General features: G+C 45.0%; 2 protein-coding genes across 5 annotated transcripts in view; one reads left to right on the top strand and one right to left on the bottom strand.

The window, feature by feature from the left end:
* Positions 1 to 932: 932 nt before the first annotated feature.
* On the top strand, positions 933 to 13,737 carry B3GNT9 (UDP-GlcNAc:betaGal beta-1,3-N-acetylglucosaminyltransferase 9). The gene is made up of 3 exons (XM_071757014.1): positions 933 to 1,179; positions 10,565 to 10,607; positions 11,465 to 13,737. Exon 3 carries the CDS (start codon positions 11,529 to 11,531, stop codon positions 12,759 to 12,761), a length of 1,233 nt encoding a protein of 410 aa, XP_071613115.1. The 5' UTR covers positions 933 to 1,179; positions 10,565 to 10,607; positions 11,465 to 11,528; the 3' UTR covers positions 12,762 to 13,737.
* Positions 13,738 to 18,648: 4,911 nt separating this feature from the next.
* PHAF1 (phagophore assembly factor 1) overlaps positions 18,649 to 20,766 on the bottom strand; it is a 38,640-nt gene continuing 36,522 nt past the window's right edge. For 3 of the 4 annotated variants that reach the window (XM_071757030.1, XM_071757028.1, XM_071757031.1), the window contains 2 exons: positions 20,672 to 20,757; positions 18,649 to 20,523 (listed from right to left, as the gene is read on the bottom strand). In XM_071757030.1, coding sequence (XP_071613131.1) covers positions 20,454 to 20,523; positions 20,672 to 20,757 — 156 coding nt within the window. In that variant the 3' untranslated portion in view covers positions 18,649 to 20,453. The remainder of the gene's footprint in view (positions 20,524 to 20,671; positions 20,758 to 20,766) is intronic. The other variant, XR_011728529.1, reaches the window with a different exon arrangement.

A 20,766-nucleotide genomic window follows, 5' to 3' on the forward strand; every position in this document is an offset into this window, starting at 1 on the left:
ATTTCTACTGAGAGGTCAAGGCTGGTGCCCCACCTGCAAGTTGGTGGCTCTGATTTCAAGTCAAACCCAAGCCAAGCCACCATGTTTGCTCAGCTTCCAATTCCTGCTTTGATGAGGCTTTTTCAGCCATCGTGGCCAGAAGGGGAGGTTTGTTCCAAATGTGGCATCTGGCTGAGCTCCCTGTGTTTTTTTCAGTGCCATTCTGTATCTGGGACTCCTCCAAGGCCACAGCATTGCTGTCATCCTGAGTGCCTCGTTGGTGAGCTTTCTCAAGCCTGATCTTTCTCACAAGATCCAAGTTGTTTTTTTTTTTGTTAATGTAATGTTCAGTGTTTCAGAAGATTTGGGAGAGACACTGGTATCTGTCTACAGCCTCCACAGTGCTCAGCTTCTGCCTTCTCCCATAATTTCCCTTATCAGAAAAATAAACCAAAACCAAACCAACCAAACAAAAACACACAAAACCCCCAAACAAATAAACAAACAAAAAAAATCCCCAAGTGGATTTTCTTTCTGAGCTGACCCCAGCCTCAAGGCATCCGTAGTCTTCGCAGATGTGAAATAAATAATTGGAAGGAGATTTAATAACTAAATAAACCAGCCAAATAGCACGGGAGGGAAATAAATAAAAATTAATATATTTCCTATTGAAAAAAAGGTTATGGTACAAGAAGCAAGCCTTTTCTAGGGTTGTTATTTTTAGTGGAGCCAGAACTGCTGGCTCCACATGCAGTCCCCGGACATCTCTGTCCCTGCCCTGTCCCCTGCTGATGCAGAGGATGCTGAGTGGTGCCCCACAAGGATGCAGTGTGGTGCTGGAGCCCATCTGTGCTCCCCAGCCTGCACATCACGTGTCAGCTCCTCAAGCAGCCCCAAGTCCATCCCCTGGTGCTGTTCCTCCTTCCACACAGAGAGGAGGGAACCTGGTTGCCTCGTCCTAGACCCCACTGCCACGCGTGCCCCTCTCTTGCAGGCACAGAGGCACGGGGGGGGGGGGGATCTGCCCTGACTTCCAGCATGAAGGCAGCCCGGAATGGGAAGGAAGGGGCTGAGCTCAGCTTTTGCAAGGATTTCCTCAGTTTTGCTTCTAGGCTGAGGAATGTCTGACACTAACTACATCCAGATGTGCCTCTTTGGACCTTACCGAGGGGACGTGGGATCCGCGCGATCGGATGGGACGTGAGTACCTGTTTTGTGTCTTTGTTTGATCGGGGTGTGCTGGGGGAAGCTGGGCAGCCAGCAGTGTGAACTTCAGACCGTCCTTGTTCCTCTCCTTCTCCTCCAGCTGCAGCTTTTCTTTTTGCCTTGTTGCTGTTGCTAAATGCTGCGATCTGGATGGCGATCGCTAACACAGGCTGCAGGCTCTGGCTCCGCTGTCTCTGCTTTACCCTGGACTTTCCAAAGAGCCTTCTTTGTGTGTTTTAGGTTGTTTTTAAAGAGAAATGTTTGGGGCTTCTTTAGAGAATGCCTCGGGTGCTGCAAGACGGGGTTTCTTCCAGCCATGACTGTGTTCCAGTGGTGGAACATTTCCAAGCTGTTCCTCAGCAGGAAGAGGACATGAATCCCCCGCACTCTCGGGTGCTCGCAGCAATGTTTGGGAACTTTCAAGCTCTTCAGTGTCCCTAAGAGGGAGATTTCACCCCTCCAATGTGGTGAAATAAGCAGTTATTGACACTATTTTTTTACCTTTTGGGCTAATTCTGACAAACTTCCACTTTGGGGATCATCTTGAAATCTGTGGGACAAGCCAGCACGGACTCCCTGTCCCGCCGGGGTCTGAGTATAACAATGAGTCCATGGAACTGGAGCTGCTGGCTTGGGGCTCATCAGGCTAATTCTGTATGAGATCAGAAGAGAGTCTGGGAGCCAAGAGCTGAGCAGTCTGGAGAGGGCTGGGAAAGGAGGGCAGCTGTTGCAGTGGGGATTTTTAACAAGCCTTCACAAGCCTGCAAGGCTTTATTCTCCTCCTGGATCCAGGGCATAGAATCATAGAATTGGCTGGGTTGGAAGGGAGCTCAGAGCTCATCAAGTCCAACCCTTGATCCACTCCCCCCGTGGTTCCCAGCCCATGGCACTGAGTGCCACATCCAGGCTCTTTTGAAATATCTCCAGGGATGGAGAATCCACCCCTTCCCTGGGCAGCCCATTCCAATGCCTGATCACCCTCTCCAGCAAGAAATTCTTTCTCATGTCCAACCTAAACCTCCCCTGGCACAACTTGAGACCTCTTGTGCCCTCTTGTCTTGCTGAGAGTTGCCTGGGAAAAGAGCCCAACCCCCCCCTGGCTCCAACCTCCTTTCAGGGAGTTGGAGAGAGTGATGAGGTCTCCCCTGAGCCTCCTCTTCTCCAGCCTCAACACCCCCAGCTCCCTCAGCCCTTCCTCACAGGACTTGTGCTGGATCCCTTCCCAGCCTCCTTGCTCTTCTCTGGACCTGCTCCAGCACCTCAAGCTCCTTCCTGAGCTGAGGGGCCCAGAACTGGACACAGGACTCAAGCTGTGGCCTCCCCAGGGCTGAGCACAGGGGCAGAATCCCTTCCCTGGACCTGCTGGCCACGCTGTTCCTGAGCCAGGCCAAATGAAATGTTTGCAAGAGAGAGAGAGCTTTTCCCCCTGTGCTTGGCTGTGTCAGAGGGGTCTGTCTCCCCCAAAGCACTCCAGGTGTGAATTAAGCTGCTGAACTCTCTGTGATTCTGAAAATCACCCCCCCTACACACCAGCCTGCATCTGGATTTTTGGGAAGTGCCTCCCCGGGCTGCTCAGCCTGCAGAGGGTGACTGGCTGCACATTCCCTTCTCCTACCTGAACCAGCTGAACACTCTCCTTAGAGCTGTGGCTCTAAGTTTGGAGTTTCCCTTTTGCTGAGACCCTCCATGGTGACACAAGTAGCACGACAGTCCCCTGGGGGCACTGCCTGATGCCATGTCCTGCCCCAACGCAGCAGAGCTGCCTAAAGACCTTTGTTAGAAGCATTGACTGCACCAAGTGTCTAAGCCTCCTCTGAACAAATACTTTCCTTCAGCTCTAAGCCTTCAGGCTTTTTTTGCAATTTGTTTTCCATATCTTGACAGTGCTGCAAGAGCTATTTTATTGCTTTCTGCCTCAGTTTCCCCTAAATTTTGAAATAGATACAGTTCTGAGATCTCCCAGCTACGAAGCTCCAGTAACCCCTTTCACTGAAGGCTCTCAATTTTTTCATGAAACCCTTTAAAAAAAACCCTAAACCTCTTTTTTTTTTTTTTTTTTCCTAAAGCTCTGTGCTGTAACATTAAACACCCTGTTTTGCACCCAAACCATGCCACATGTACACAAATCACTTACCACCACATCTGCAGGATGATGGGAGCAGTGGTGCAGGCAGCCAGCGTTCCTGAGAAAATGGGGACAATCACAGGCAGCATTCCCAAGGTCCTGGGGACAGTCCCAGGATGACAGGCAGTGTTCCCAAGGTGATGGGGACAGTCCCAGGATGACAGGCAGTGTTTCCAAGGTCCTTGGGACAGTCCCAGGATGACAGGCAGTGTTCCCAAGGTGATGGGGACAGTCCCAGGATGACAGGCAGCATTCCCAAGGTCCTGGGGACAGTCCCAGGATGACAGGCAGTGTTTCCAAGGTCCTTGGGACAGTCCCAGGATGACAGGCAGTGTTCCCAAGGTGATGGGGACAGTCCCAGGATGACAGGCAGCATTCCCAAGGTCCTGGGGACAGTCCCAGGATGACAGGCAGTGTTCCCAAGGTGATGGGGACAGTCCCAGGATGACAGGCAGTGTTCCCAAGGTGATGGGGACAGTCCCAGGATCACAGGCAGTGTTTCCAAGGTCCTGGGGACAGTCCCAGGATGACAGGCAGCGTTCCCAAGGTGATGAGGACAGTCCCAGGATGACAGGCAGTGTTCCCAAGGTGATGGGGACAGTCCCAGGATCACAGGCAGTGTTTCCAAGGTCCTGGGGACAGTCCCAGGATGACAGGCAGCGTTCCCAAGGTGATGAGGACAGTTCCCAAGGTGATGGGGACAGTCCCAGGATGACAGGCAGTGTTCCCAAGGTAATGGAGACAGTCCCAGGATGACAGGCAGTGTTTCCAAGGTGATGGGGACAGTCCCAGGATGACAGACAGTGTTCCCAAGGTCCTGGGGACAGTCCCAGAATGACAGGCAGTGTTCCCAAGGTGATGGAGACAGTCCCAGGATGACAGGCAGCGTTCCCAAGGTCCTGGGGACTGTCCCAGGATGACAGGCAGTGTTCCCAAGGTGATGGGGACAGTCCCAGGATGACAGGCAGTGTTCCCAAGGTCCTGGGGACAGTCCCAGGATGACAGGCAGTGTTCCCAAGGTGATGGGGACAGTCATGCAGGCTCAGTGCACAACCACTTCCATGGTCCCACTCCATTCCCCATTCCCAGGTTCCTTCCTGGGACTCCTGCATGTGGGAGCAGACAGCAGCCACCTCCAGCCCTGGGACTCTGCAGTTCCTCTGCATTTCAGTTTGTGTACTTCAAAAAAAAAAAGCTTCCCCAAACAGGGTGAAAGCTGCCAGGAGGAGCAGCCATTTTCAAACAGCTGTTTAAGGTGTGTCTGGCACTGAGAAGATGAGGAGAAACTCTAATAAAATGGGACAATCCAGCTGAGAAGTCGATGAAACCACCTACATCAGGACTGGAGCAAACAGAGAGATAAAATAAGCAGCCTGTGCTCATCCATTTGTTTACACTGGAGTGAAAAGCAGTTTCCTGGGACAGGAAAGTTGGAAACAGTCTTTGGAATGGAGCCTGCATTTCAGTGCACAAGTCCAACCAAGGGAGCTTTTAGCCTCCAGGTGCTGAGACACAACTGACAGCAGCAGTGCCAGTGTCCTGGTGATGCTGTGACAGGAAGAGTGGCCTGGAACAGCAGTGTCTGAGCAGCCTCGTGGTGTGGGGATGAGTACCCTGAGCCTTTGCCCCTCTGCACTGTGTTCATCTGGCTCGTGATCCCATGTCCTGGGAGAATTCCTTTCAAAACTCAGCTAATTAAATCCTAACAGCAGATTCTCAGTTTGTTTATAGACCTCAAAACTTTGTTGTTGTTGTTTTGTTTTTTGTTTTGTTCCTTCATTTTTCTGGAGCTTTGCACTCACCAGTGGGCTAAAGGGCAAAAGGGCATCTCTTGGGTTTCAGCCTGCCCTGTCTGCTTCACTAGAAGATCAAATCATCCATTACAGGGATGTAAAGGTGTTTGTGAAGAGCTCTAGGGTTGTAATGATGTAACCCAGAGCCCCAAGTGAGACCTCTTCACAAACACCCCATAATGCCACCAAAACAGCTTGAAGCATAAACTTTGATGACTTATATATTGCCTTTGTCCAGGGAAAACCAAACCAAACTAACAAAACCAAAAGAGGTTTTTTTATGCAGCTGTAAAACTTGTTACATGACACCCAATGAATGAATGGGGGGGAAACCTCTTCCCCTGGTCAAACACCCTGACCTTTTTTTTTTTCCACTCCAAACTTTCCAAAACCAGCTCAAACAATTAAACCTGAATTATTTCACTAATTTTTTTGTACGTGGGGCAGAACTAGACCAGACTTGGAAGCTGACACCTCTCCCTCTGGGTACCCCCAAAGAGCCCAGACAACTTTGCAATGCAAAATGAAGACAAAAATTTCACCTGCACAAGTCCCAGAGAACACAGCTGAGAGTTTGCAGCCTTGGCTGTGGTGCTTCACTTCAGGTGCTTGTACAGGAGAGGATTGGCAGCCCAAAGCAGCTACAAGAGAGAAAACAAGGGATCCTGGCAGCAAACAGGTAGCTGATCATCTTTGCCTGCTCAGCTGAGCATTTAAACTAAACTGCTGCAGACAAAGAAGTCAAACAGTTTCTTTCCTGACTCTCTGGGGCTCAGAGGATGGAATCAAGGGAGAGTTGCTAGGATGATGTGGTCACCAGAGCTCCCAGCAGTGCAGATTTCTTGCTGGCAGCATCCTGGGCTGGTGGGATAAAGCTGACATGCACACACCTCCCCACAGTCTGAGCTGGAGGATCATAGAATCATAGAATCATAGAATTAGCTGGGTTGGAAGGGACCTCAGAGATCATCAAGTCCAACCCTTGACCCACCGGTGCGGTTGCTAGACCATGGCACTGAGTGCCACATCCAGGCTCTTCTTAAATGTCTCTAGGGATGAAGAATCCACCCCTTCCCTGGGCAGCCCATTCCAATGGCTGAGCACCCTCTCCGTAAAAAAATTCTTTCTGATATCCAGCCTAAATCTCCCTGGCACAACTTAAGACTGTGTCCTCTTGTCTTGTTGAAAGTCATCTGGGAAAAGAGACCAACCCCCCCCTGGCTCCAACCTCCTTTCAGGGAGTTGTAGAGAGTGATGAGGTCTCCCCTGAGCCTCCTCTTCTCCAGCCTCAACACCCCCAGCTCCCTCAGCCTCTCCTCATAGGGCCTGTGCTCGAGTCCCTTCACCAGCCTGGTTGCCCTCCTTTGGACCTGTTCCAGGACCTCAATCTCCTTCCTGAACTGAGGGGCCCAAAACTGGACACAGGACTCAAGCTGTGGCCTCCCCAGGGCTGAGCACAGGGGCAGAATCCCTTCCCTGGACCTGCTGGTGACGCTGTTTCTGATACAGGCCAGGATGCCATTGGCCTTCTTGGCCACCTGGGCAAACCCTGGATGTTAGGGTTGCTGGTGGGTTCTTGAACTGCATTAGGAGGAGGGAACAGGGTAATCTCCTGATTTACTCTTGTTGAGTCAACAAGGTTTATATATAAAAAAGCTATGCTATTTATATTTATATTTATATTTATATTTATATTTATATTTATATTTATATTTATATTTATATTTATATTTATATTCATAAAGCACCTATCACCATATTGATAAACATTCTTTGGGACCACTCTGACAGCAGAGGTAAGAACAGGAGTCAGCCTGTTAGTACCTCAGCACTTCTGTTTCCAACCAATTTAAAAAAAAAAAAAAAAAAGAAGAAAAAGCTACAAGACTTTGCTGGAATTAAGGCAGGAGAGGGCCATGGGTGCAGAGCTCTCTGCTGCTCACCAGAGCCCTGGGCTCAGCTTCCAGCCTCGGGTGTTACAACCCAGTGACTTGTTCACAAAAAATACCAACAGGCCGTGAAAACAAAGATCCAAAACCTGAAGCACCTCTTCAAAGCACTCCCACCACCCAGAATTTTCCAAGTTCTCCTGAGGACTGCAAAATAACTCATTAATCCCACCGGGGCTGGATTCCCAACACTTTCTTTAGCTCGTTTTTTAGAGCAACAGGGAACTTATTCTCCATCACCAACCCCAGCCCCACACACATTCAGTCCTTCCAGTGCCCAGCCCAAACCTACCAGTGGCAGCTTCAGCTTCAGCAGGGGAGCCAGGAGGGAACTGGAAATGCTTCATGTGCAGTGGGGCAGCAACTTGATCCATGGAAAACCCACACCAGTGCTTGCTGGGGATGGATGATCCCATAACCTGGGCTGGGACAAACATGCAGCAGAGCTCCTTGCCATGGTTTTGTAGAAGGTTTTCAGCTGCTTTTCCTGAGGCTGATGGGCTGAATAACCACAAAACAATGCAGCAGAATTACCAAGGCTTCTTGACTAAATTCAGGGACAGGATCCAGAGGGTTTTCCCCACCTGGGCCCCACCATGTGATCAGAAATGCCAAGTGATGGAGAAGTGTCAGCTGCTGCTGCAAAAGAGGGAGATTTTAGGATGAGTTCAAGGCTTCACATCATTCAACTGTCAATGAAGAACTAGTAACTTTAAAAAAAAAAAAAAAAAGCATAATTTAGCTGCTTTTCCTGCAGCACTCCTTGGCTGCAGTTCAGAATCCTCCTCTCAAATGAAAACTAAGCAAAGGACTGGGCCTTCTGCCTGAGCACACAGGTTCCTTGTCTGGATGCTCAGCAGCACCAACCCCTTCCAGCTTTCAAGCATTTTGTGGCCTCTGAGGCCATGCAGGCTGTGCAGGTCCTTCCAGCCCATCCCCTACACTGGGTGTCCCCATGGGGCCACCTCATGGATCTGGGACATCTCAGCCCCTTCCTAAGGCCCAGCTGAGTCCTCTAACAGTGCTGGTGCTTGCAGTGTTAGAAGGAAATAGATAAGAAAGGCTGCAAAATCTCTACAATTCCTCAAGGAATCACTTCAAGAGCTGGGAAATTATTTTGAAAATGAGATGTCTTTATTCAGCACTGAACTGGTTTATTCCAGCATGGAAACTGCTGTTTCAGATTCTTGCAATAAACGGAAACACAGAAGAAAATTTGGGCTATTAGCCCAGGCTTGTAACAAGCCAGTGGTTTTCTTGGCTATTCCAAGGGAGTTTATTGCCAGCTTCTAAGATGCTGGCAGGATAAATCTGTAAATCATGGAAATGACAAGTTCCATGACACACACATTATATTCCAAACCCTTGCTGATGAAATTAAACACAGGAAAGAGCCAGAACTTTCATCCAGCTCCTTAATTACTATCTGGAGCCTGGCAGCTGAAAGAAGATCAAACTTTTGCATAGGAAAAGAAAAAAAAAAATCTATTACAGTGAGGAAAGAGGTGAGACTTTAGGAACAGCTTGAGTGGAGACCCATAAATATCCCAATATTATCATGATCCATCCCAGCAGGGACTCCACACCTCCTGCTCACTCTGGAGACCCCATGCACAGAGCTCTGTAGCATCTCAATAATCTGTATCCCAGCACAGCAGGAAAAAAAACCACCTCAATTTGAGTTCTTCTGAGTTTTTCAAGAGGGGGGGGGTCCCTTTTTTCAGTATCTCAGCAGCACTAAGCAAGAAATCTTGCTGATGATGGGCAGAAGAGGGACAGAGTTGCTTTCCTTAGCAGGCCCTGGGTGTGGTGAGACCAAGCCTTTCACCACGTGAAGCTTCCCTTTCAAAATTATTATTCAAAATTATTTCAAAATTATTGAGGGAGAGCCTGCTGGGAACCATCCTTTTATTGGCAGAGAAAATGATGATTTTTGGTTTTAGAAGAAAACTGAAGCACAGTGGGGTGCTGCAGAGCATCACAGCCAGGACTTCCCAAGGGTACCTTGCACATGGTAGGTGGAAGATGCAAACTAACATCCTCTATGCATGAGAAAAGCCTGTTTTACCAGGCAGAAAAAGCATAAACTGCTTCTGATTATTATAAGCATTTTAACAAGCATTTAGGAAAGATCAGGAAAAAAAAAAAAAAAAAAAAATCCACAATCCTGATACCAGTCCCCAAGTTTTGCTGGTTAAAATATCTGCCTAGCCTAGCAGAGAGGTGAAAAGTACAATAAAAAAAATTTAAAATAGCAACAAATGGAGAAAACTTCAGCAATTAGAGGCAAGAAAGCAGCATGAGGAAAAAAAAGCATGGTCATTAGGGCAAGGAAGAAGTGATTTTGAATCCACTGGGAACACAAAGAGCATTACCAAGGCACAGAGAAGTCTTTTGCTAAAAGAGTTTCCAGGAATACTGGAGGACAAAGCAAATGAGGTCAGTAAATACTCTGGAGCTGTGCTTGAGAAAAAGATGGCTCATACCACATGATGATGAAATACTCTCCATTTCAGCAGTAACTTGGAGATGCAGTTAAGCAGTAACGAAAAAGCAAAGTATTTTAAAATTATGAAGCCCAGGGAATGGGCATCTAAGAATTTTAAAGGCAAAAAAAAAAAAAAAAAAAAAAAAAAAGAAAAATCAACTGGCTTATTAATTGTGCTTTTTTACTGGTCTTGAAATATTGCCTTGATCCCACGTGGTCCAGAGATAGGGTTGTGCCACAGTTCTAATACTTCTAATACAGACTCCTCAGTCTAATTTTGAGCTTTGGAAAGATAATATTATGGCTGATCCAAAACTGGGGGTGAATGAACGATGAGGGGGTGCTGCAGTCTGTCAGAGTGATAAGGTATTTGCTGAAAAGAGATGCCACTGACCTCAAGAGGGACCTGTTTTAAGTCACAATCTTGCTAAACAACAATATTCTTACCAAGCAAAGTGGTGTTTGAGTCAGGAAAGTGGCTCCAGGGCTTGACTGGAGGCACAGCATCCATCTGGGGATGGCCCAGCTGCAGGAATAGATGGGGCAGGCAGCTGCAAAGCCCTGGCTTCTCTTTTCAACCCTTTCAAGCCCTTTTCAGCCTTCATTAAGAAGCTTTCTTTATGTGAAGTCACTGGTGTCCAAGCAGGCAGCTTGTGAGCAAGACATTTGGGGTAAGGTGAGCAAGACAGACAACTGCAACCCAAATGCAGCTTCTGCTAAGACATCACTGGCAAGGCAGAGCTGAGCATTGCATGCAAGAGTGCACAACAGCAGCAGTGGCTGATATAAGAAAAATTCTGCTCACTCAGGGAATGATTTTTGAGTAGAACTCAACTTTCAGGACTTGGAGCAGCTGCCAGGTCCTCTCTGTTCAGCTCAGGTGCTGAGCTGCTGGGAGAAAGGGCAGGGATAAGAGCTACAGAGACTTGGGCAGCTCTTTCTCTGAACTATGGTTACATGCTGCCTTCTTACAACTCATTCAATATTCTAATTTTTATTTTTTTTTTTGTTGTTGTCGTTGCAGCTGACAAACAGATCAAATGAGGCAGATCATCTCCAGGAAAAGAGTAAGTGAGGAATCAAATCTTGCATTTCAAAAGGCAACATCATCTCTCAAACTTGAACAAAACATCCTCAATACCAGGAGTCTGTGTATTGGGATTCATTTGCCCACCTCTTGCTTTCCAGCCTGGGTGATTTGGTAGAAGCAAAACACCCGAATCTCTTCAAACCTTATTAATGGAAGTTATGTATAATACTTTAATATTTATAAAATATTTATAAGATATATTTATAAAAATATTTATAAGATATATAAATATATATAAATATAAATACATATAAATATAAAAACATATTTATAAGATTACTGGCAGCAAAAGAGCCCCGTGTGCACTCAACCTTGTGCCTAAAGGATTCATTTTGAGGGCACAAATCTCAGTTTACAAGAGCTGGCTCTGTGTGCAGGGAAATGTCACCAACATGCTGCCCTTCAACAGCCACTCTGCACCTCCTCCTTCCCACTCAGAAAGGGTAAGAACAGCAAGAAACAGGAAAAAAAATATCTAAAAAGAGTGGCACGGTTCATCATTTTCCACCTTTTTTTTTTTTTTTTTTTTTTCCCTGATGCCATGAAACCTCTGCTGTGTCAAAAAGAGGGGGGTTTGGGAGGGAGGGCTGATTCCACGTTGTTCTTCAGGAGTTGTTCTCAGGAGGAGGACAGCTTGGTGACAACTAACCCAGGCTCAGTGTCAGGTTTGCAACCCCTGGTGCCTTTTGGCAAGTTCCTGAAAGTGTCTCTGTGTCTGTATGAGTCAAATTCCTGTTGCTGCCAGTTTTTTTCTTCATGGTGTTTGAGTAAGCCTTGCCTGAATGCTTCAAAGCTGCCAACTGGTCCTTGCTGACAGGCTGTGTTTATTTACAGATGAACATTGGTGCCAGGCAGCTCCAACAAAGCTTTTAACAGCCTGAGAAACACCTCAGAGACAATGAGAGTTCATCTCAAAGGGGATGTGATCTGTACCCTCTTCCTGCTGGTAGCACTTTGCTCTCTGCTCTACTCCCAGCTGGAATATTTAGTCCCAGCAGGAAATAAAGAACCAAGGCAGAAGAAGCCTTCAGCAACACCAAAAATATTTTCTGACCACCGAGCTCCTCCTTGGAGACCGATGCCCAGACCCCAAGGAACATCCAGTGTCAGACAGACAGAAGTGGCCACCAGTAGGGTCCAAACCCCAACTCCATCCCCATTCACCACTTCTGCCTTCAACTTCAAGCAATATCTCCTCAACAAGGATAACAGGAACTTCAGTCTCCTCATTAACCAGCCCAAGAAATGCAGGAGAACCCCTGGAGGTCCTTTTCTGCTCATTGCTATAAAATCAGTGGTCGAAGACTTTGACAGACGGGAGATTGTCCGGAAAACTTGGGGCAGAGAGGGTTTGGTGAGTGGGAAGCAGATCCAGAGAGTGTTCCTCCTGGGAACACTAAAGAATAGGACAGAGCTGGGGTCGTGGGAGACCCTGATCCAGCAGGAAAGTCAGATGTACCGGGACATTTTGCTCTGGGACTTCATGGACACTTTCTTCAATCTGACCTTGAAGGAGATCCACTTCCTCAGCTGGGCAGCTGAATTCTGCCACGACGTCAAGTTTATTTTTAAAGGTGATGCTGATGTCTTTGTCAACATTGAGAACATTGTTGAGTTCCTTGAGAGACAAGACCCCACTGAAGACCTTTTTGTTGGGGACATCATCTACAACGCTCACCCCATCCGTGTCCCAAAGAGCAAATACTACATCCCAGAGACCATGTATGGGCTGAGCATCTACCCAGCCTATGCAGGAGGAGGGGGCTTTTTGCTGTCCAGCTCCACCATGAGGAAGCTTTCCAGGGCTTGCAGAGAGGTGGAACTCTTCCCCATTGATGATGTCTTTTTGGGCATGTGCTTGCAGAGAATCAACCTCAAACCTGTTTCACATGAAGGATTCAAGACTTTTGGCATTGTCAGATCTGCTGCTGCCCCAAACCTCCAGACATTCGACCCCTGTTTTTACAAAGATCTCATGGTAGTTCACAGCCTAAAGGTTGCTGAGATCTGGATAATGTGGAACCTGCTCCACAGCCCACACCTTTCCTGTACTCAGAAGAAGCAGGTGAAGAAGCCTTTCCAATGGAAGAAAAAAGCTCAAATAACAGCTCAAGCATCACCCCTCAGATAATGCAGGCAGACTGGAGCAGAAACATGTTACAAACCAGCTGAGAAAGGAAATCTGGAACTGGTGCAGCAGCCAAATGAACCAACTTCAGAAGTAGACTAATTCAGCAAATCTTATTTACTATCTTGTTAAGAGAAGGTGAGAAACTACTGCAGGAATTTGCCAGAATTCTGCATTTGCACACACATAACCTGGAGGTCCTTCTTCCATTAATGAATCCAACTATTCACAACAGTATCTTTAATTTATTATTATTTATTAGCTTTATAGTAGTGCTTAGTGGGCCAAGTGGGTTGCAAAATGCAGTCCTGGGAGATTTTTCAGCTTTGTTAGAAATGTGAGAAATGAAAGAAGACAAGAAGAGAAGAAACAGAGGGATCGTTGTCACATTCTTACCTTGACTTTGACTCATCAAGAAATTACCAAACTACAACAACTAAAGGAAATCAAGTCACTGCTGCCTGGTTGGCTTTCTGTAGGCCTCATAAGAGGAGAAGAGCAATAAGCAATTATTAAAATGGGGTCCTGTGTGTTCCAGATGGGATGGACAAGAAGGGAACAAATGGGAGGCTGATGCTGGTGTCACTGGTTAAGCAAAGTGGACAACTGGGAAGCAGCAGACTTCCAAAGGCCCTTTAAAGAAAGTCCAAGAAGAACTTGGAGTTGATCCCTCTGAGTCTTGGTTTTTCATTATTTAGAGCAAGTCCAAAGAGTTCCTCTGTTACAGTCAGGACTCAGGGGATCAGTTTTTGGCACTTCCATGAACTCTGGCACTCGGTGATAACCCAGAGTCCTCCAGGGGCACCTGATCTCTCTCACCACCTAATCCAGATCTTCAGGTTTGCATCTGGGGCCATCCTTTGACTTTTGCTTGGGAGGGTAAAACCACCCAGAGCTGCTGCTTGCATCACAGCTGGGAGCTTCTTCAAACCAAAGGAAAACTTGGCCATGGGCTGGGCTGCTTTCTCTGGACCTCAGTGCCCTTTGCTTGGCAAAAACCAGCCAAGGCTTTTTGTATTTTGTGCCATGTGAAGGGAAGAAGTCACAAGAAGAAGGGAAGAAGTCTTCAGACAAAAGGGCTTCGGAATAAAAGCCTTCCTAAATTTATTGTAAGAGAGAAAAACCACCCAGCAAACTTGGTTCTGGGCTTTCCAGTTTTCAGTCTGTGACTTCCTATTTTAAGCATCAGACAAGAGCACTGGATTGCCTGGTTTTTCAAAGAACAGCAAGTACTTTGAAGCATTTTCTTTTTTCCTGAAAAGAATATGTTTTCTTTGGACATCAAACAAGAATTCCTCTAAATCAGGGTTAAAACCTATGAAATTCATGGGGCAGAGAGCCTAAATTCACCTCTGATACTGGGTTTTTTTGGGTTTTTTTTGCAATTGACCCTCAACAGAACTCCTACCCATCAGAGCAGCCCTGATGCCATTTCTGTTCAGGAGGATACAGACACAGACTCAAAGGGCACTACAGTCCTAAATAAATGCCCAAGAACTTCTTTTCCCTTAAACAGAACCTACAGAGCAGCTGAACTCTATCTGTGTACAAACTTCTCCCCACCCAGCAGTAATTCAGGCTATTGGTAGACTATAAACAACACTCTTCCATGTTACCTTCACCATGAGAGTTTAAAACCTTAGAAAAATGTATTTTCAGCATTCAGAATAGCATTCAGAAGACCTTCTGCTGATTTGGGATATTTTCAGGGTGCAACCCTAAAATACAAAACGCTCACGAGAACTCCACGAGGAGCTCTGTAGGGTGGGGAAATGAACCACCTTGCTCATGGGTGGTGTCTATGTATTTTTGAGCTCATACAGAAATGGATTCCCTGGGGTTATTTTACAGTCTGGGAAATTATCTATATTGCAATTTAAAAAGCATTCAGCTGTGCCTCTGGTTGTCAGAGTAAGTCTGTCAAGTACATCTGGCCACATGTCCTAAGACTAACACCACATTTTTTTCATGAAAATACATCATGAAAAATACATTATTGATGTAAAATGAAAATGAAATTACATTTACTCCATGAAAATACATTATTCGTTATTTTGGATAATTTGGTAAATCTTTCTTTATGCTGGACTTAATATAAGGGAAATAGCAGAAAACCAAACACAGCTTACCTTATGATTTCCTACAAGGCAGTCAGGCTCAGCAGTCCTTATTAATTTATTCCTTTTAAGCTTGGAAATGCACAGAGATTGGCTTCTTCCTCTATAATGGCTTCAGATCTGCAATCTACCCACGACACAGCATTAATTAAAGCATTTTGTCCCAGATCAAAGTTGTTTTTCACCATCCACCTGTACCAGGACAAACCCTGATGTCAAGCAGAAACAGAACCACAGCCAGTTGGTTCTTCTGTTCTCTTAGTCTATGGAATAGCTAATTTATTTTAACTAAGGAATAAGAAATCTAGTATTTATTAATGGAAGATACATCTGCTTTTATTCATCAGCCTCTGTAGCCCATTTGACCTCACTTTACAAGCTCCCATCTGCATTTGAGCTGGAAGTTTACAGCACTGGGGAGGGAAATGCTGAAGGGCAGAGCTGCACCTCCTGCAATTCAGAAAATTCTTCTTACAGCAAGCAAAAAGGTTTTCACTTCACCCTAACTGGAGCTTGTTTCCTAGAAAGCAGGAGTCTTTTCAGCAAATCCTAGAACTCAGGGTGTGCATGAGAACTGGCAGAAGTTTTCCATCAACTTTTCTGGCTCAGAGAGAACCAAAGCTCCCCACTTCAGAATGCTGGGCAGGTTTTAATAGGTTGAGTTAACCTGTTAAACCATTGAGTTAACCTGTTAAACCACTGAGTGAACCTGTTAAACCACTGAGTGAACCTGTTAAACCACTGAGTTAATGCACCTGTTAGGATTTGGTGACAAAGCCTTGCTTGGGAGTGTTTTTCATGGCCACAATGAGAAAAGAAAACATAAAGCATCCTGAGTTGGTTCCAGCAGCAGCAAGGAAAGCAAGCAGACCTCCTCAAGACAGCCAAACATCTGAAGCTAATGCAGAACAGCAATTTTATTGAATTCCATGGATTGAATTCCACAAATTCTACTCTTACTGTACCTAAGCAGCCAGATTTGATCATTCTAACAAGCAGAACTGGCTCAAACCTGACATTCAGCACCTCCAAATGCATCTCTGAACACACAAACTGGGAGGGAATGACCCAGCATCTGCTCACAGCTGACTGACATCATGAAAAAGAAACCCAAAGACATCCCTGCCCCAACTGAGTGTTTTCTTCATTCTTCTCCAGCAGGTTCTCAGAAGCAAACCCCAGCAGCACAAAATAATTGAACAGCTCAGAAAACCCTCACTAAATATTGGCACTGGGAACATTCTCTGGAGAGTGCTGAAAAGACTGAGAGGAGGGTTAGGGGGATGTGTATTCCAAACCTTCCAGCTGGAGTTGCATCCCTGAAAATCAGCCCACCACATCTCCCTAACAATGCTACAAACTCTACTGATCTTCTTCAAAACCAGTAAAAAGTCCATCTGACTTGGAAACCCAAGTCTGGCTGCTGAGAAAAAAGCTGTGACATTAAGACAAACACTCACTGTGGGCACAGAAGCAGAAAAAAAGGGTGGAACAGTCTTAATACCATCCTTATTTATAAGTGCAACAGAGAAAACCAGGACAAACTTGGGATTTCAGGGCTTCATTTTTCTTTTCTTTCATTTTTTAAGAGACCAGTGGAGGTGAAAAGTGAATAGTAATTTAGGCTGTTTTAAGAACTTACTTGGTTAGACTGCACACTGCATAATCATGCTGGGGTTTTTTGTGTGTGTGTGTGTGACTGGTATTTGAAATAAATGTATCTTTGAAGGTTATTAATACTGGAATTAAATTAATGCACTAAGTGAAGTATGTAGGGTACATAACAAACATTAAGGCACTTAAAAATTGCCTAGAAATTACAATATGCAGAACTTGGAAATGACCAAACTGATAATATTTAAAGGGGAATTAATTACAGGATAAATCAGAAAAGGCTATGTTAAAACTTTACAGTCTAGGCCAGAACAAAATTATTATTACAATTATTATTAAAATTATTATTACAACAGTATGTTAGGCCACAATAAACTACCTACACTGCAAACTCCAGCTTACCTTTCCCTCAGTTTCAAGCAGCCAAGTGTTCCTAAATCATGAAAAGGAATGATTTCAACCTGCTGGAAAAATACACATTCCCCCCAAACAAAACAAAAGCCTTGGATATAAGGTTTGGCAGATCAAACATTTAAACAGTGACCTCCACAATTACAACTCAAACTCATACAGGTGGAGAACATGAGATTGCAGTTCAAACCCTCCCTGTATTCCCTGCAAAACCAGGAGGGACTGAGCTAGAGAAGTATATTGGCTGCTGAGAGAGCAGATTTCATGATGTTGACTCCTTCAGTTGCTTTGACTCACTGGAATCTTACAAGTGAACGTGGGAGTCACTGAAGTTATTAAATACCTCTGGTGAGCTGCTGAGATCCTGTCCTAAGCCTGGAGGTGGATGCTACAGCAGTCCTGACCTCACAGGTTTGAAGAATTTCAATTCAAAATGCTTGAGAGCAAGATATTGGTATCATAGAATCCTAGAATGGGCTGGGTTGGAAGGGACCTCAGAGCTCATCAAGTCCAACCCTTGATCCACTCCCCCCGTGGTTCCCAGCCCATGGCACTGAGTGCCACATCCAGGCTCTTTTGAAATATCTCCAGGGATGGAGAATCCACCCCTTCCCTGGGCAGCCCATTCCAATGGCTGAGCACCCTCTCTGCTAAGAATTTTTTCCTAATATCCAACCTAAACCTCCCCTGGCAGAGCTGAGGCTCTGCCAGGGGAGGTTTAGGTTGGATATTAGGAAAGAATTCTTTAGTCCATGCCCTCTTGTCCCACTGATATCTGCCCAACCCCCCCCTGGCTCCAACCTCCTTTCAGGGAGTTGGAGAGAGTGATGAGGTCTCCCCTGAGCCTCCTCTTCTCCAGCCTCAACACCCCCAGCTCCCTCAGCCTCTCCTCATAGGATCTGTGCTCCAGTCCCTTCACCAGCCCAGTTGCCTCCTTTGGACCTGCTCCAGCACCTCAATCTCCTTCCTAAACTTCCTAAATCATCTGCACAACCATCACTCAAATGGTCCCAATCAATTATTTATCTCCTCCTGTAGCTAATCTGAAGCCTTTACTAGAAGAGAATTAAAATTAATTTGACTGATTAGCAGGACAGCTGTCACAGCTCAGTAACAAGCACAAGCATGCACACCATCTCAATCCCAAGATGATAAAATTCCCCAGGAACACAGGGAGCCAAACACTAAGCAAGGCCATTTTATATTCCACGACTGAGGAATGCTAGAGAAGCCAGAGCCAAGTGCTCTCCCCTACATCCTGCAGCCAGTGCAGAAGAAATGGGAATGGAAACAGACATTTCCCATTCCTTGTGCCTTGCATAACCTCCAAGCTACTGCAGGGTGCTTTTCTACTCAAGTCCCTCAGGGCACAAGAAAGCAGGATCAGAATTCACATTTGATTCTTTTACTGCAGGCATTTTTTCCATTCTGTTGGGTGATCTCGGAGCTCTGGGAGGCTTGATGAGTTTTAATGACACCCAAAGGCTGATACAAGTGTAGCAATTGCATTTTTGAACACAATACACGAGCCACAGTGTTATTTACCAGACTTGAAAGACTCCCCTTCTCCACTTCAGGGCAACTATTCCTAACATGCTTTCATGTATCTACCCAGAAACAGACTGCAAGTTGTTAGTTTCTGTACTATTTCTTCAGAGAACAAACTGCACCAGTTGTAGAGAAGGAAGACTACTCAGCTACTTAAAACTGAATTATCTAAAAGACAGTAAAATAAAAGAACTAACTGATAAGAAAAAAAGCAAAAACATCCATGATTTTATTACAAAAACACCCAGCGACTGTATTTAACACAAAAATGTAACTGAGAGTCTCATTTTATTTTTCTTTCAGTGTACATGCTCATTATTATTCCATTTAATTTACAGAAGGGTTCCATAAAATGAAATTAAAATTAGAGAGGAAACAAAAGGAAGGTTGAGGCATAGAATTTTCTTAGCAAGCAATGATCACAGGAGACAGCACAGATTGAACAGGGGATTCAACAGGAGTGACACCTAGGGATAAAGGTAAACAGTAACTTTTTCCTTATCCATTAGATTCTCCATGGGGTGTTTTTGTTTGTTTTAGCAAAACAGTTTAGAGTATCACAGTATACAGGAAGACTAAATGGCAAAGAACATCTCACACTCACACCACATTTATCCCTGCTACTGGTCCAGGATCCAAAACTTCAGTTAACACTCGATTTCCTATCTCTCACTCATTGATAAACTATACAGGATTACACTGTACATGGAGTTAAAATTACAAAAATGTCATATTTACAAAATCTGTACACACATAGTAAAACTCACAAAATCGTCATCTATGTATCACAAGTTGCTACACCAAAATATTAAAAATGGGATAAAATTATACATTTCTCTTGTCCATTTTTAAAAAGGGTTCAATATTTCAAAGACAGACCACCTATTTCCCCCAAACAAGACTGGTAAGAGAACTAGAAACCTAAAGTATCCTCCTGGGATAAAATGTCATGAGCAGCATCTCCCAACTAGAAAGAAGCCTATATCCTGTCTGCTGGGGTGGGGTGTGCAGTTAGCCTATATGTACAGAAATGGTGAAACTACTACACTAAGGATGTCTTTGGCTAAACCTTTGGCATAAATTAAAATCATACATCAAAAGTTACAGAAAAGGTTTTCCTGGTGACGGCAGAGCTTGGAAGTTTCTTTCAGAGACCCCACTATATACACAGCTTTCCTTCCTCTCAGGAATCAAGGATTTGGGACTAGAGGCAAATGAGGCTATGCTATTTCGTCGTTAAATTTTTCTGTAGTATGAAAAAATTGTATCAAACCCTTTTCACTAAAACATAATTCAATCATAGAAACAACCTCTTCGAGAATTTTTTTTTTTTTTCCTTTTTTCTTTTTTTTTTTTTTTTTTGAAACTGCATATGAAAAAAATTAGTAAACCAGCCATGGCAGAAAAAAATTGTTTCAGCATATCAAGTACATATTAGTGCAGGAAGGTGGATAAATTTGATCCACTGTATAAATAAGCTTTATGTGCAGCGTACATTAAATAACCATCACACCCCACTCACATCCAGTACACAGATGCTCCTCAGTGAAGATAAATGTTTATCAAGTAATTAAAGTGTATGTAGTGCAAATGTTACAACCAAGTATTATGCACATGCTACTTGCTTGGTTTAAAGTTACACGAAGATGTGGTGCCTGAAATCATGGACATATATACATCCTTGTCACACTTGGTACAATGTCCTAAGCCACAGAAATACCGATGTGTTTATATCTATATATATACACACACACGTTTTTTCTTAAATGTGACCACCACATCGATACAGTAACACAAACAGACTAAAATCAATACCTGCTTCCAGATGCTCCAAGGCTCAGAAAGTTTGTGCTTCTAACTCTTGCAGTCATTATGTGCCCCTCTTCCATTTCCCCCTTCTGCAAGCTGAGAAGGGAGGGACAGTCTATTCAGGTCTGTGCTGCATAGGATGAGGGCAACAGAGAGGAATAAATGACGGCACAGGCACCTAAGCTGCTTTCCTCCATCACCAGTTCCATGCCCCATGATGAAGGGTTGAGAGAATTTCCCCTCCACACCACTCCTGGGTGGAAAGGCTTATTGAAAAATAAAAAAAATAAAATAAAAAAAAAAAAATGAAATCAAATTGTAACGTGCTTTCCGTATTATAAGTGGCAGCAAATCAAGGCACGCTGTACTAATATTGTAGCATTGAGATTAGCTGACTCTGCAGGGGATGCTCACTGGGGAAGGTCTGATGTTCTCAACTGGCTGCTGGGCCTTGTCGGGCCATAGAGGGTAACAGAAGCTATGTGATTATTCTGCATCACCTGCAAAAG

Source organism: Heliangelus exortis, chromosome 13 (assembly GCF_036169615.1).
Source record: "Heliangelus exortis chromosome 13, bHelExo1.hap1, whole genome shotgun sequence".
NCBI classification, from domain to species: domain Eukaryota; kingdom Metazoa; phylum Chordata; class Aves; order Apodiformes; family Trochilidae; genus Heliangelus; species Heliangelus exortis.